We start from the raw sequence: 13,852 nt of genomic DNA on the forward strand, positions 1-13,852 counted from the left end.
AGTGTCCGCTGCAGGCTCTGCAGCTGCGACGCGCTGAGCCGCCGGCTCTGGGCGGGGGTGACCGCGGCGGCGTTCTCCGGGCCCAAGGAGGCTATTTGCGCAGCGGACAGCTCCTGCGGCCGGGAAATTGGGGGGGGGCACGCTCTCAGCGGGGGGCCTTAGGGTTTCCCGGCCCTCACCATCTGCCCAGAATCGGCACGTCCTTGCCATACCCGAGGGCCATTTGTGCGCTTCTGAAATGTTTCCTTAACACCAGATCACTTTCAGTACACAAATATATGTGTTTAAAAATGAAAAAAAGAACCTAACAGAAATTTCCAAAAACAGGAAACCAGCGAGACTTGCCATAAGCAAGCATTAAATAGAAGTCAAAAGAAAACAGCATACTTGAACTCCTGCTAGATCTGTTGGCCCGTAATATTTGGACCTTTGACCACTTAAAAAAGAAAGGGGAGGGGAACCTAACAGGGTTAAAAGATATTTTAAAACATTCTAGCTCCAAATTTAGACTTTCTCCTGGAAGTGTGCAGTAGTAAGAGAGGGTTGAAAAGGGGATCGTGATTTTCCCACTGTGACAGTGCCGCCTACAATGCCCACGCACGATACCCTCAACACTCCACGTCCTGGCCTGAGAAAATGCCGATGTAGGGAAGGAAGCAGGAGCCAGAAGGCCGTGGACCCAAACCTGGGCCTCGGCTCAGCAACGCACCAGCTGCGTTGCCCTGGCCAAGGCACACAGCCTCTCGGAGCGCCTGGCTGAGCTGTGAGGTGGCCCAGGAGTTCCTCTCCCGTGGCAGTTCTGATCTGTGGGCATGGCTGCCCTGCCTGAATACCAAGCCACGAGTCCCGCTGGGCTGGAGCAGGAAAAGTGTGGTGGCCCAGTGGTGTTGTCTCCCAGCAGTGGGAAATTCTGCTGGGTACCCTGTCCCTGAGGAGCAAGTTTTCCGAGGCCGACCAGCTTCAAAGGGCCTGGAGACCGGTGCCTGTGGGAGCGGAATGAGATGGGATGACAGATTCTGCTCGCATACCAGGACCTCGCGCCTCACTTGCTCCCTCATCTGAGGAATCTCATTCACATGATCCCATCCGTCCCTCGCAGTCGAGCTCTTCCCTCCTGTGCAGCTAGATGCTCCCCCAAGGACACAATTCAAGCTCCCAAATCTAGCGACAGTCCCTCACCTGGGGACCTCACTGTATCTCCGTTCCCAGGAGGCCATCCTACCAGGCACTTCCTTCTGCCTGGAATCCTGTTCTCTCTCTGCCTAACATACGTGCCTTCCGTGATACAGCATCACCTCCTCCTCACCCTAGAGAGAGGGAGAGAGAGGACCTGACGTCTACCACTAACAGAGTCTGTATTTCAGAAATTAACTATCTTTCCAGTGTTGGCCCTATGACCCACAGGCCAGATTGAATCTCCAAGCCTACTGTGTTTTCAAAAATAAATTCAAATGGGCTGCCAACACTTAATTATCAGGAGATTTCATATGAAAATGAAGATTTTCTATTTTCATATGAAAATGGAGCAGCTTCTATTTTTTAAAAAATGGCCCAGCGATACCAGGCCCTCATGGTCACAGCACATTAGTGTGCACAACATGGGAAATGGCCTCCCCATCCTAACAGGCTCTCGCACCCCACTCGGTCCCACCGAGCCTGCCTTCACACTGCCTTCCTGGCCCCCAAGTAACTGTGCTGTCCCCCTCACCAGTGACTTAGATCCCACACACCCCTCCTCCAGGGCCTGAATCAGTGAAGGGTACCAAAAAGCGTTGCTGGAATGGATGGGTACCTTAACAATGAACCAGCCACAACTGTCCTCCAAACGATATCAAGAGCGAGTGCTCAGCAAAATGCCAGCACAGAGCTGCCTGTCCCGTGTGGAATGTCCCAAACGGGAAGCAGGAATTGGTGCCCCGGCCTTGAGAACTCCTTTTCCCGCACAAACAGCCGCTGTCCCCAACCAACCACAGTCTGTCGGGGAGCTGTCCGCGGTGCTGAAGCGGCTCTAGCTTGGCGGTCAGTCTTGAACCGCGGGTTTGAGGGCCTTACCCAGGTGTGGAGGGCAGGTGCGCTCCCACATTGCTCATGAACACCAGGGTCGCTCCACCTCAGAGCAGAGCGTCCCAATCAAATAGTCCTAATCCCGTACGTGGACAGAAAGAGTGGGTCCCCCGCTGGACACCCTGCTTTCTTCTTTTCAACTTAATCCAATTCCACCCTCTCAATTTCTCCACAGCAATTAATCGCCTGTCCTCCTGTGATTCACCTAGCACTTTTCTTTAAATCAGCTGCAATTTTTTTTATTTAAAAGGAAAAATATAATGCTCCACAATCTGCTATCTGCAAATCTGATGTCCAAAAGCTGTTTCTTCCCCAAAGTTTAAAACAAATTTATTTACTTGCAAAACTGGACCTGAATTGACGCAAGACAACTTAGAGTCTGTTCCAATTAGCGTGATTTATCAAAGATCTCTTCTCCAAAATATCAATGCATGGGCTTACAATTACTTCAGACACTACTGGAGGCATTAAGATACACCCCATACATACACAGGGTGATCTTTCTAAAATGTGAAAAGTTCTGAATTCTGAGTCTATGTGTCCTCAAGGGTTTTACAGAAGGATGTGGGAACCTCTCACATAACCATAAATAGGAAATCTGCATCCCTTGCTGTGAAGAGAAGGTGACCATAAAAATAAATCTAGTTTAAAAATAGTTTTTTTAAACACCTGAAATTATCTTGTGATTATCCACTATGGGCCTAGAGATGTCTTCTAGCTCCTACTAGCACAAGCCTGCTTGCAAGTCCCAAGAATCCAAGGCCTGGTACCCATTTTCCCGTGTGATCTGAGATGGGGTCCATCTCCTGTTTCTCCTTGAAGAACCAAGCACCTACTTTGAATATCTCATCAGGAAGGCATTTTATTGCTGATGGCTGGAAATACAGCATCAGTTCCTTGTTGAACATTCGGAGCTCTGCCTTAGTTAAGCCAGCTGGGAAGAAAAAGGAATCAGGGGGTTTAGTTCAAGCCATCGGAACACCACTTGTTTTATTAACGGTACTGCACGGTGTACAGATCTGTGTGTGCTAGAAATCATCATTCCTTACACAAGGCGCAGAGAATCACACTGGGGAATTGAGTTCCTTAATCAACTCAGAAAAATATGTGGGTCACATTAGCCGTGATTGGCCTCCTACAGTGAAATGCATGACCAGAAGGAGCTTCAATTTACACACTTTAAGGTTGTGTATAAATCTATTTAGAGGCCAATTAAATCACTCTATACCGGTGTTTTTCAAACTGTAGTATGCACAAGAATCTCCAAGAAAATTTATTTTAAAAGCACATGTGCAGACTCTGCTCTCTGCAACTTCAAGTCTCGCTTCTACATTACCTCCATTGATGTCCACATGTGGCCAAGGATTGTTACTTTGTTTCATTTTAGTCCCAGATTTAAGTTTTTAAAGGAGTAATAGGTGTGTTCCACAGGGCTCTTACCTGCAATGGTCCCAAGCTCCTGCAAGACAGAGCTGGTCCATCCAGAAGGCTCCCCGAACACAACTTCTGCCTTCTTCTTCAACTCAGCCAAGACATGGATGCTACAGGGCAAGGTCCCAATTCTGCCCACCACCATCCTTTACAGAGAAAAGGACACAGTATGAGCTCAGGGAATCCTCCAACCAAAAAACAGTGTGCCAAAGGTTAGTGAGCTAAGCAGTGAGACTCCAAGATCCAGCTAATCCCACTCTCTTTTCTGGCCCCAAAAGAATCAAAGCATCAGAAAATGGTGAACACTGGGATGGGTAGAAGGGTGGGTAAACCATTTGTCATTTTGCATGCTCACAGGTTGGTTACCTGAATTCTGAGACCTTTATAAGTGGGATTTCGGTAACATTCATAGCACACAGGATGGCACCAAGGCCTACCAAATGATAGCTCTTCAGATCTTGGATACCATAGCCTGAATCCTGGAGGAACCCTTGAAGAATGGATTTAGCCTATAAAAGATGAGAAATGGCTTCTGGCTTATTTCCTTCAGAAATTTTTATTACGTTCAGATACTCTGTGTATTCAGGTTCTTCTGCATCAGGACCCAAACACTTCTGTCAGTTTTCACAACTCTCCAACAATAACTCTCCCTGCCTCTGCCTTTGCTCAAGCCAGTCCCTCTATCTGAAATACCCTTCTGCACCCCAGTCTAGCCATCCTTTTGTTTTTGCTTGATTCAAATATCATCTGCTTCATAGTTTTTCCTGGCCAACTCAGCTAGAATGAATTTTTCTTTCTCTGTTTCCTATAGAAATATACTCACGCTCACTCTTCCAGAGAGCAGTACATAAAATGCTTTCATGTTAAAATTCACACGGGCCTATCTCCAGTGAGCTTTGATTGAAGGGGACTGACACGTAGGATCCCTGATTTCCAACATAGTGGCTGTTTGTCATTCATGACTTCCCCTGGAGAACCACTCCTCCCATACCCTTGTTCCATGTAGCTCCATCTGAATTAACTGCAGAGGGCTAATGAGGTAGCCTAGTCCTGTCTAACCAAGTCATCTTTTAACTGGGTCCAGTGATGAGTTCTGCACTGAGCGTGTGATCCAGCCAGAACCAGTGAAGACTTTGAACAGAGCAATTGAGAGAGACCTTGGACTTGAATTTGGAAGGATACACATGTGGATCCTTGGAATGGATGTAATGCAAATCTGCTAGATAGAAAGATCTCTCATTACCTTGAGAGTCTGCCCTTAAATACAAAGAAAAGCAGAGCGACCCCCAATTGTTTCCTATAGAAATATACTCACGCTCACTCTTCCAGAGAGCAGTACATAAAATGCTTTCATGTTAAAATTCACACGGGCCTATCTCCAGTGAGCTTTGATTGAAGGGGACTGACACGTAGGATCCCTGATTTCCAACATAGTGGCTGTTTGTCATTCATGACTTCCCCTGGAGAACCACTCCTCCCATACCCTTGTTCCATGTAGCTCCATCTGAATTAACTGCAGAGGGCTAATGAGGTAGCCTAGTCCTGTCTAACCAAGTCATCTTTTAACTGGGTCCAGTGATGAGTTCTGCACTGAGCGTGTGATCCAGCCAGAACCAGTGAAGACTTTGAACAGAGCAATTGAGAGAGACCTTGGACTTGAATTTGGAAGGATACACATGTGGATCCTTGGAATGGATGTAATGCAAATCTGCTAGATAGAAAGATCTCTCATTACCTTGAGAGTCTGCCCTTAAATACAAAGAAAAGCAGAGTGCCCCCCCCAAGATGGTAAGGGTTAGGTTCCCAACAAAAATGTTGAAGCACCTGGATCCAACTATACCTGCACTCTAAGTTTGAACTTTTCTATTATGAGAATCAATGAATCACTTCTCTTGCTCAGATAAGTTTGCTGCTACTGCTGAGTAAATGAACCCTGACTCACGGGATCTACTTATGTTGGCCTGAAGAAGGATCCAAACCAATCCCTTGGAGATGAGCTTTATAATGAAGTCATGATCATTTGGTGTTCATAGGAGCGGGGGGGGGGTGTCTGAAAAATCAAAAGGCAAAGAAGAGAAGGAGACTTCCAAGAATAAGCATCTTTAGTGGAGTAAAGGTCACAAGCATATAGTTTCCCTTCACCTTTTATTGTTAGTCATGCCCATCACACAATATGGATCATTACAGAGCCAAGAAAAATGTTGAGAAATATTGTGAAAGATTGCAGTGGGGACTCTACTGCTCATGCTGCTGTAGCCTTTCCAACCCTTGGGTCTGTTGACATGCTACCTTTTCAGAGAAGACTGCCCTCTGGACACCTTCAGCCCAAACAGTCTCCTTCCTCAATACTGCCAGGAGTCCATTTTCTTTATCATTTATTACAATTTTTAACCATGTTCATCTTCACCACTGACTTCTTTGTCTGTATCACTAGTAGACTCCCCAAAAGCGAGGACCACAGCTAGAGAGTTTGCCATTTGGGCCCAAGAATCTATCATAATGCCTACCACACTGAGGGAGTCCAATAAGGGTTTTTTAAGTGAGCGCATGAATGAGTGAAGAATGAACGAATGAACATCGGAGGGAATCACATACGGACGTCACAAGCAACATGTGCTCCGTTTGAAGTGGCATCATTTTGCTGCCTTCACAGGATGGGCTGGCTTCAGGGAGATTTCCCATGTTTCTGTAAATCAAACTCGTCTGTTTCTTTATGAAGTTTCCTTCGGTGATTACCAGTAAACTCCTAGCTACTGTAGGGGAGTTTCAGTAATGCCCCTCTGAGATGTAACTATCTTCACCTGAAGGGGACTGTGCCTACAAAATAACAAGAGCTAGCATGTGTTGAGTGCTTTCTGTGTGCTGTCATCGGATACCACAACCCTAAGTGTTAATGTTAAGTATTAATGTTAATCAACATTAACTCTCTTTCACAGGTGCACAGCTGGGGCACAGAGAAGCTAAATAAGCCATATCGTGCTTCCAGAAAATACTGGTCCTAGGATCAAAGCCAGGACAGTCAGACTCCAGAGCCTATACCCTTAATCAGTGAAGACATTTGGCTAGGGGGAAAAAAATGAAGATTCAAGACAGATTTTGAATTTTTCTTATTAAGTCTTCACAATCAGGTTTCACTATTTGACTCATAGCAATCTGTGCCCCCCCTCAGAGTATGAGGCATTCCCATTTTAAAATGAAAGTGCCAAAGTACAATTCAAACAAAATTACTTTGAAGTTGCAGTGTTAAATTGTCCTTGCCACTGGAACCCACAAAATGCAAGCTCAGCCTGCAGGTGATAAGTCAAAAAATATTTCCTTGAGTGACTAGACTGGTGTATATGTAATGAACCCCAGACAATTAATACCAACACTTTTAGGTGATATTAACCACTGAAAAAATGAGGAGCTGTAAGATTTCAATCTCTCTCTCCATCCCTCTGGCTTCTGTAATAGTTTTGTCCCATTATATTGGTTTTTAAGCTGAACTATCTGTTAATATAGTTCCTCCAGGTCTGCCTATTAATCTAGAAACATGCATTTAAGGTTTTGATTGGGAGCTAAAGTTGAGGAACTGACTGCAAATGATATATGCAAATGTTAGGTTTTCATATCTTCTTCAAACATATTGATAAATCTCACTGCCATCCATGGGAATTAAAATTGGTGCAAAAGGAAAGAGATACTCCAGTTTCTAAGTTGGATCTATTTGTCTGTTTCCCCCAGGCTGCATATAGAATGATTTTAATATCAGATGTGTGATGTGGCGCTTCTCACACTAGTCAAAGCCAGTTCTAGAGTCACAGGACCACGGGTAAGAGAGTGCTGGAATGGAAGGAAATTTAGTGTCGGGTTTAACCCTCGTATCTTGTACAAGAAGAGACTAATCCAGAAGAGGGAAAGAGGAAGTGTGGTGGTGAATGGTGCTGATGATGACCACAAGCAACTTCTATTGACCTTTCTGCACCAGATGTAATTGAAGTGCTTTGTTTTATGAAGTCATCCAAACCTCATGACCAGCACCTCTGTGGTCCAAAGCTCCAAGGGAACACCCTTCACACTGTGTTCAGCCTGAATGATGACACTTGACAGTTGTGGAATGTGACAACCTTGATTATGAAAAGCCCACCATAGAAGGGGAATGGGCTGTGCCTGCCCAGCTCCCATCCACCCTCAGTTTAATAATATCACCACACTTTTTCTTTCACGAACTATTCTGCATTCATCTTCTATGCTATAACAAATTATGAATTTAGTGACTTAAAACACAGACATGTTCATTTACAGTTCTGGAGATTCTAAAGTCCTAAAATGAATCAGCAAGGCATGTTTCTTTTTTTTTCCCCCTCTGGGAGTTCCAATGGGATTCAACTTCTAGCTCCTAGAGGTCCCGCTTTCATTTTGAAAACCAACAGCATAGCACCTTCTTATCTCTCTTTTCCCCTCTTCTTCCCTTATCATGTTACCTTGTCTAGCTGTGGCACCCTTATCTCTCTAGCACCCTTGTGATCACACTGGAACCACCAGGATGACTCAGGGTACCTCTCCATCCCAAGATCCTCCATCAGATCTCATCTGCAAAGTCCCACAAGGCAAAATGCTATATTTGCAAGTCCCAGGAATTCAGACATAGGCATCTTTGGGGGCATGAAACAGCTTTCCACATGCCCTTGGCTGCTCTCTGCTCCCGTGTCCCTGGGCAGAGGGACTACACTCACTGACCCATGCCTGGCCAACAAGTATCTTTTCCCCCTGACGTGAGCATTGTTCAGGGCAACTACATCATTGGAGTTAACGACCAGACTTTGAAAAACACAAGTGCAGAAGATACCATTTTTGTAAGGTTGCTAATTAGGCAAGATACAAGCCTATTGCTAAAAATGACCCCTGAGGGAGAACCCTCTGTGAATGAAGATAACACACAGGAGCTAGGGCTTCCCTGTCCAGCAGTCTAGGGGATGAGGCACTGTAAACATCTCTCTCATTCAAAATTCTGAGGGGAACTGCTGTTTAGTCCATGAAGGATTAGTATCACAGGAACTTTTTCTCCCACCACAAACAACTAGAAAAAACAAAGGAAAAAAAAGGAATAATCATATCAAAAAAACAATTGTACAAAACTGAACAAAATATGGAACCACTATCTTCAAACACTGGGCAACAGGGAGCACAGGACAGTGATCTTGAAAGAAGGAAAAGAAATAAGGTGAGCCCAAAAAGGTTCCTTGCTCACTACCTGGAGGCTCTTTCCATTGGGATCCAACTACACCTAGAGGTCCAGCTGACCCAAGGTCAAAACCCATGAAAAACAAACCTAGCAAACTATTCTTCCTTATGACTCCATCTCAACCCTCAAAAGATAGCAATCCACTCCCACTGACCCCTCTAGAACAAGAAGGCGTTAGCATTCATTTATTCAATAAATATTTCCTATGTGATAAAACATGTATGCCTAACCATATTTTTATGGAAAAATATGTCCAAGTCATCTTTTATAGATACAATTTCTGTACCCAAGCTCTATTCTAAGCCAGTATAAATATCACAGGTGGCCCCAAAGGAAATGAAATCAAACTCTGAGAATGTTTGCTTTCCACATAAGCAGCCTCTGAGAACTGAAAATCTACATTTTTCTATAAATAATGAGAGGGAGCGAGAGAGAGAGAGACAGAGACAACAGAGAGATCAGAAAGGCCAGGACACCTACTGTGTGTGGAGTGAGTGTTAGAGAGGAAAGAACTATCCAGCAAGAGTTCTAGAAATCTGCAAGACGTCCACTGGAGGACTAAGTCCTGATTTGTACATGGAAGGGACTGAAACTCCAGAGCCAGGGAGGCTCATGAGAAGGCAACAGATTGAGCCACTCCCATAGGTCACGTGGGGATGGAGAAAAGTCCGCATTCCCACCAGCCAGCGTGGGGAGATCTTGGAACAGGAGCCTGCGGGAAGCAGGGTCTTTAGATGAGATGAGCCACATCCCAGTGACGGGGGTGCACTAACCACAGAATGGAGGGCACTCCGGACTTTCCCTAAGAAGCTCAAATGGAGAAAAACGTAATTTAAACAGAGACCAACAAAAGCCCAACGTTCTTTAAAGGAATACAACTCAACCAAAAGCTCACCGGCGTAAAATTCATGCTGCCTATAACTACCCAAAGGTGCTAGGCTTGCAAAGAAGCAAGAAGATGTGACTCAGAACTAGGAGGAAAAAATGGTTAATAGAAAAGAGACTCGGACATAACAATGATGATGGAATTGGTAACAAGGATGTGAAAGCAGCGATTATAAATAGGCTCTGAAGAAGGAAAACGTAAGCCAAACTCAGAGAGAACTCGAGCGTCTACCCACCTGCCCTAAGGTCCACCCTGTCAGCTGGCTCAGAGAAGCCACGGTGTCGATGGAGCTGAGGTCCAGCTGTCCCAGCTCACTCTCATTAAGAGCCAGAGCGATCCGGCCCAGGGAGACCACGTGGTGTCCTCTCCAGCGGGAAGGCGAAGCCCAGACCTTCGGGAGGGGAAAACGCAGAACGTCAGTGACCCCACTTGCTACAGTCGAAGTGTTTACGTCCCCCTCAAACTCCATGCATTGCAAGCTCATCAGCAACGTGACGGGAGAGAAGGTGGGGCCTTAGAGAGGTGATCAGGTTATGAAGCTCTGCCCTCTTTGGTGGGACGGGTGCCCTTGTAAAAGAACCCCGGAAAGCTGTCGAGCCCTGCTTCCTTATGCAAACACGCGGCCAGAGTGCCACCTACGCGAAGCCTTCACCCCTCCACCTACGAGGGCCTTGCTCTTGGAGTTCTCAGCTCCTAAAACCATGACATGTAAGTTTCCACTGTTTATAAATTACCCGGTGTACAGTGTTCTCTTACAGCAGCTCACACGAGACAAAACAGTATTTTCAACAGACACAGGGCTGGGCATCATAACATAATTCTCTAATCCTACACAGGAGGCTAAGAAAGGAGGACTGTGAGTTCGAGGTTACCATGGCAACATAGTGACACCGCGTTTCAAAATAAAATATACAGAGGGCCGGGACCTGTTAGGGCGCCAGCCTAGCATGTGCGCGGCCCTTGGTTCAGTCCTCAGCACTGAAGAAACTAAACAACAAAGACATCGGGTAAGTCTCCTTAATACATCAGTATCTTACGAATCATTAAAAAAAATCACTGTATTTGTTTAAAGAAGTAAACATATGATGAAAGTTCACTCTAAGTTTTAATTTATGAAATGTTAATAATTAAATTAAGACCATGTTGGCCCATCATATTGAAAGAATGATCACTTGTAAAGTGGTAAGGACACAAGGTAAAAGGGGCCCTTATTTGTAGTTGCTGAGACTGTAAATGGGGACATGATTTTAAGAGGGGAAATTGTCTATAAAGATCAAAAAGCTTTTAGATATTTACATTCTTTTACCAGAAATTTCACTTCTGGGAATTTAGCCTTAAAAAAAAAATTTACGAGACAAGTACCCAAAAACAGATTATATAACTATATAAAATACTGAAATAGATTTATATCTCTGATACCAAAAATTGCACTCTATACCATTGGATGTGGACAGCAAGTTATTGGGTAATGGGTGTGATACTCATTTTTTTGTAACATATATATGTGATTTCTGTCAATTCTCCATATCTGGGTATTCTGCAAACTTCAGGTTCAACTGATCACAGACCAAACACATTCCCAAAGAATTTGTATCTGGGGCTGGAACTGTAGTTCAGGGGTAGAGTGCTTGTCTGTGACACACCAGGCCCTGGGTTTGATTCCAAGCACCACACACACACACACACACACACACACACACACACACACACTATGCATCTGTGTTGAGTTGAAAAAGATGTTTTCTGTCATTATTCCCTAAACAATATGTATAACAACCATATACACCGCATTTACATGTTATTGGGTGTTGCAGGTTATATTCGAGTTCTGCACCATCTTATATAAGGGATCTCAACATTCACGAATTTTGGTACCTGTGGGGGTCCAGAGTCAGCTCTCCGTGGTCACTAAGGAATGACCACCAGCAGGGAATGCATGCATGGAAACTATTTTATACACATAAACAGGAGAATGTGAAATTTCACGTGAACTTAACAAAATATCTACAATGCTTAGTTCTGGGTAAAAGACTGATTTTCTTATAATTTTCTGACTTCTTTATAGTAAACTTGGATTACTTGTAAAACCACAGTTCTACATACACTTTTAAGAAATTTAATTATTTTAACCCCATGAAGCTGACTATATCTTCCACTACTATCCCAGCAGCTAAAACGAGTCACTCTTTGGGAACTTTTCAAAGATGATGAGCTACTTCCAGTCTTCCCTTTACTCTTCCCTGCAGTTTTCAGATGAATTTGCCTTAGATGCTGAGCAAATTCTGCTGGCAGGAATTGCAGTTTTCTAAACAGTTAAAGCAAAGGCAGAATTCCAGGTAACAGTTTAGGTCAGAACACACAGAGAGCATGATTTTCTGATTACAGGACACCAATACACATTCCAATCCATTTCCTGCTTCTGTTCTAAATGGAAGGAGCTAACCCCATTACTCAGATTAGGAGCTCGCGACTACACGGTTGAGCTGAGGCAGTGACATTTCAACCAAATAGAGGACATGTAAATTCCCGGAGGAGCGCTCCCTGCAAGAGATGCTGGGGCTGGGCTTTAGTTTTGTTTGTTTCTTCTTCTGTTTCATGCTTCCTCTCTAAGGTGTGCTTTACCTGGATCGCCTTCTCCTTCAGGACCATCAGCTGGGGCCGGCTGAATCCTCTGACAGTGCCCAGCAGCTCCACGTTCCTGATGAAAGTGTCTTCTCCCATGCAGCGGAGGACCTCGGGTGCCCAGCAGGCATTGGCCTCGGCCAACTTGAAGATGTTATCAAAAGAGGGAGCAGAGACTCCATGGCAACCTCCAGAGTGACGGGAGGTGGGGGAAGAGCGGGGGAGAGAGCATTTCAGGAAATAGTAGTGTCTTTATTGAATATAATCCTCCACCAGTCAGACCAGTTCACAAGAGGCCCGAGAGCATAGGAGCTGAAGGCACAGACCCAAGGCCCAGTTTGAACCCCACTTCTGACATTTTTGCTAACTGCCTGGTAACAAAACTCATGGAGATGCCAGATTTTTGCATATCCACATGCAAAAGAAGGAACTTCACAACACTGCAGCCTGACTACAAACCCCTCAAGGCATAAGCACTCAGCACATATGATGATTAAGAAAACTGAAAACATTATCATATAGAAGCACTTAGAACAATGCCAGGCATACATCATCGGCTGGGGCCAGTAAGCCCTGAATAATCGTTTCCCATCATTACTATTCAATACCTACCTGGCCCCTACATGTTTGAGTTTGCAACCCAGGATTAACAGTTGCAGAGAAAGAGCCCTCCTATCCAACCGAGTGATTTGCTGTCCATCAAAATCACAGTGGGGGGTATGGCCTTCTGGTCCCAGGAAAGAAGGACTATTGCATCGTCCTGGGCCACAGGAGAAACCCATCCATTTCAGTCTTTGAATAAATTGAGCCTTCTCTGAACAGTTGCCCACCAACATTCAAATAAGATATCAACATTGCTGCCTCCACTGTGCTAGCAAGAACTCTCAAGGCCCATAAGAGCAGTGCTGGATTTTGGTCTCATCTTGGCAGCCGACCGTGACTATGTGGACTGACTCACCCACCATCGGAGGCCAGGGCATTTCCCAAACCCTGGGCCCTCCCTTCTCACCATGTCTTCAGCGCTAACTTACCAGACTATCATCAAGAAGCAAAGTTAGAACAGGGTGCCAACTGTGGTCCTAAACATCTTTATCCCAAGCCTTCCCCATTCCCCCAGGCTCAGGGATAGCACTGCATTACAGAGCGACCAAAGAGCAACCAAAGGGCCTTGGTCTTAGCACTCTGTGTGTCTGGGGCTCCGGGTAGAATGTGGGGCATAGTAAGTGTTCCGCAAATATTTGTAAAATGAACACACACATGTGCACTAACTAAAATTACACCAAGCAGTGACTCTGCTGATGCACTGATTACTAAAATGTAGCAGCAAGTGACACCCTGGGCCAACTGATTAAAAACCCTACTTCTGTCCTGGCAACAGAGCCCCTCCCCTGAGTGAGGGGTGTCTTGACACCTGGACTGCTGGGCTCTGAGGCACTGGAACCAGTGGTGAATCCACCAGCTTTGGACATAAGTCCAAGGACTGCCATTTACCGACTCTGACTTTGCCCACATCCATGAATCTGTCTAAGCCCCATCTCCCTCATGAAGAAAATGGAAAGAGCTCAGTGCCCATCTTCCTGGACAGTGATGGAGACAGAACAGTGCACATAGAGGGCAGGACCCTT

At 45.2% G+C, this 13,852-nt stretch overlaps 1 protein-coding gene across 1 annotated transcript in view; it reads right to left on the reverse strand.

The window, feature by feature from the left end:
• Otoa (otoancorin) overlaps positions 1-13,852 on the reverse strand; it is a 63,981-nt gene that overhangs the window by 2,670 nt on the left and 47,459 nt on the right. Inside the window, exons 22-27 of the mRNA XM_010623546.1 lie at positions 12,228-12,415; positions 9,841-9,996; positions 3,862-4,004; positions 3,505-3,641; positions 2,901-2,998; positions 10-113 (exon numbers count right to left, since the gene is read on the reverse strand). Coding sequence (XP_010621848.1) covers positions 10-113; positions 2,901-2,998; positions 3,505-3,641; positions 3,862-4,004; positions 9,841-9,996; positions 12,228-12,415 — 826 coding nt within the window. The remainder of the gene's footprint in view (positions 1-9; positions 114-2,900; positions 2,999-3,504; positions 3,642-3,861; positions 4,005-9,840; positions 9,997-12,227; positions 12,416-13,852) is intronic.

This window comes from Fukomys damarensis, unplaced genomic scaffold (assembly GCF_012274545.1).
Source record: "Fukomys damarensis isolate Sample0158 unplaced genomic scaffold, DMR_v1.0_HiC HiC_scaffold_34, whole genome shotgun sequence".
Lineage (NCBI taxonomy): Eukaryota > Metazoa > Chordata > Mammalia > Rodentia > Bathyergidae > Fukomys > Fukomys damarensis.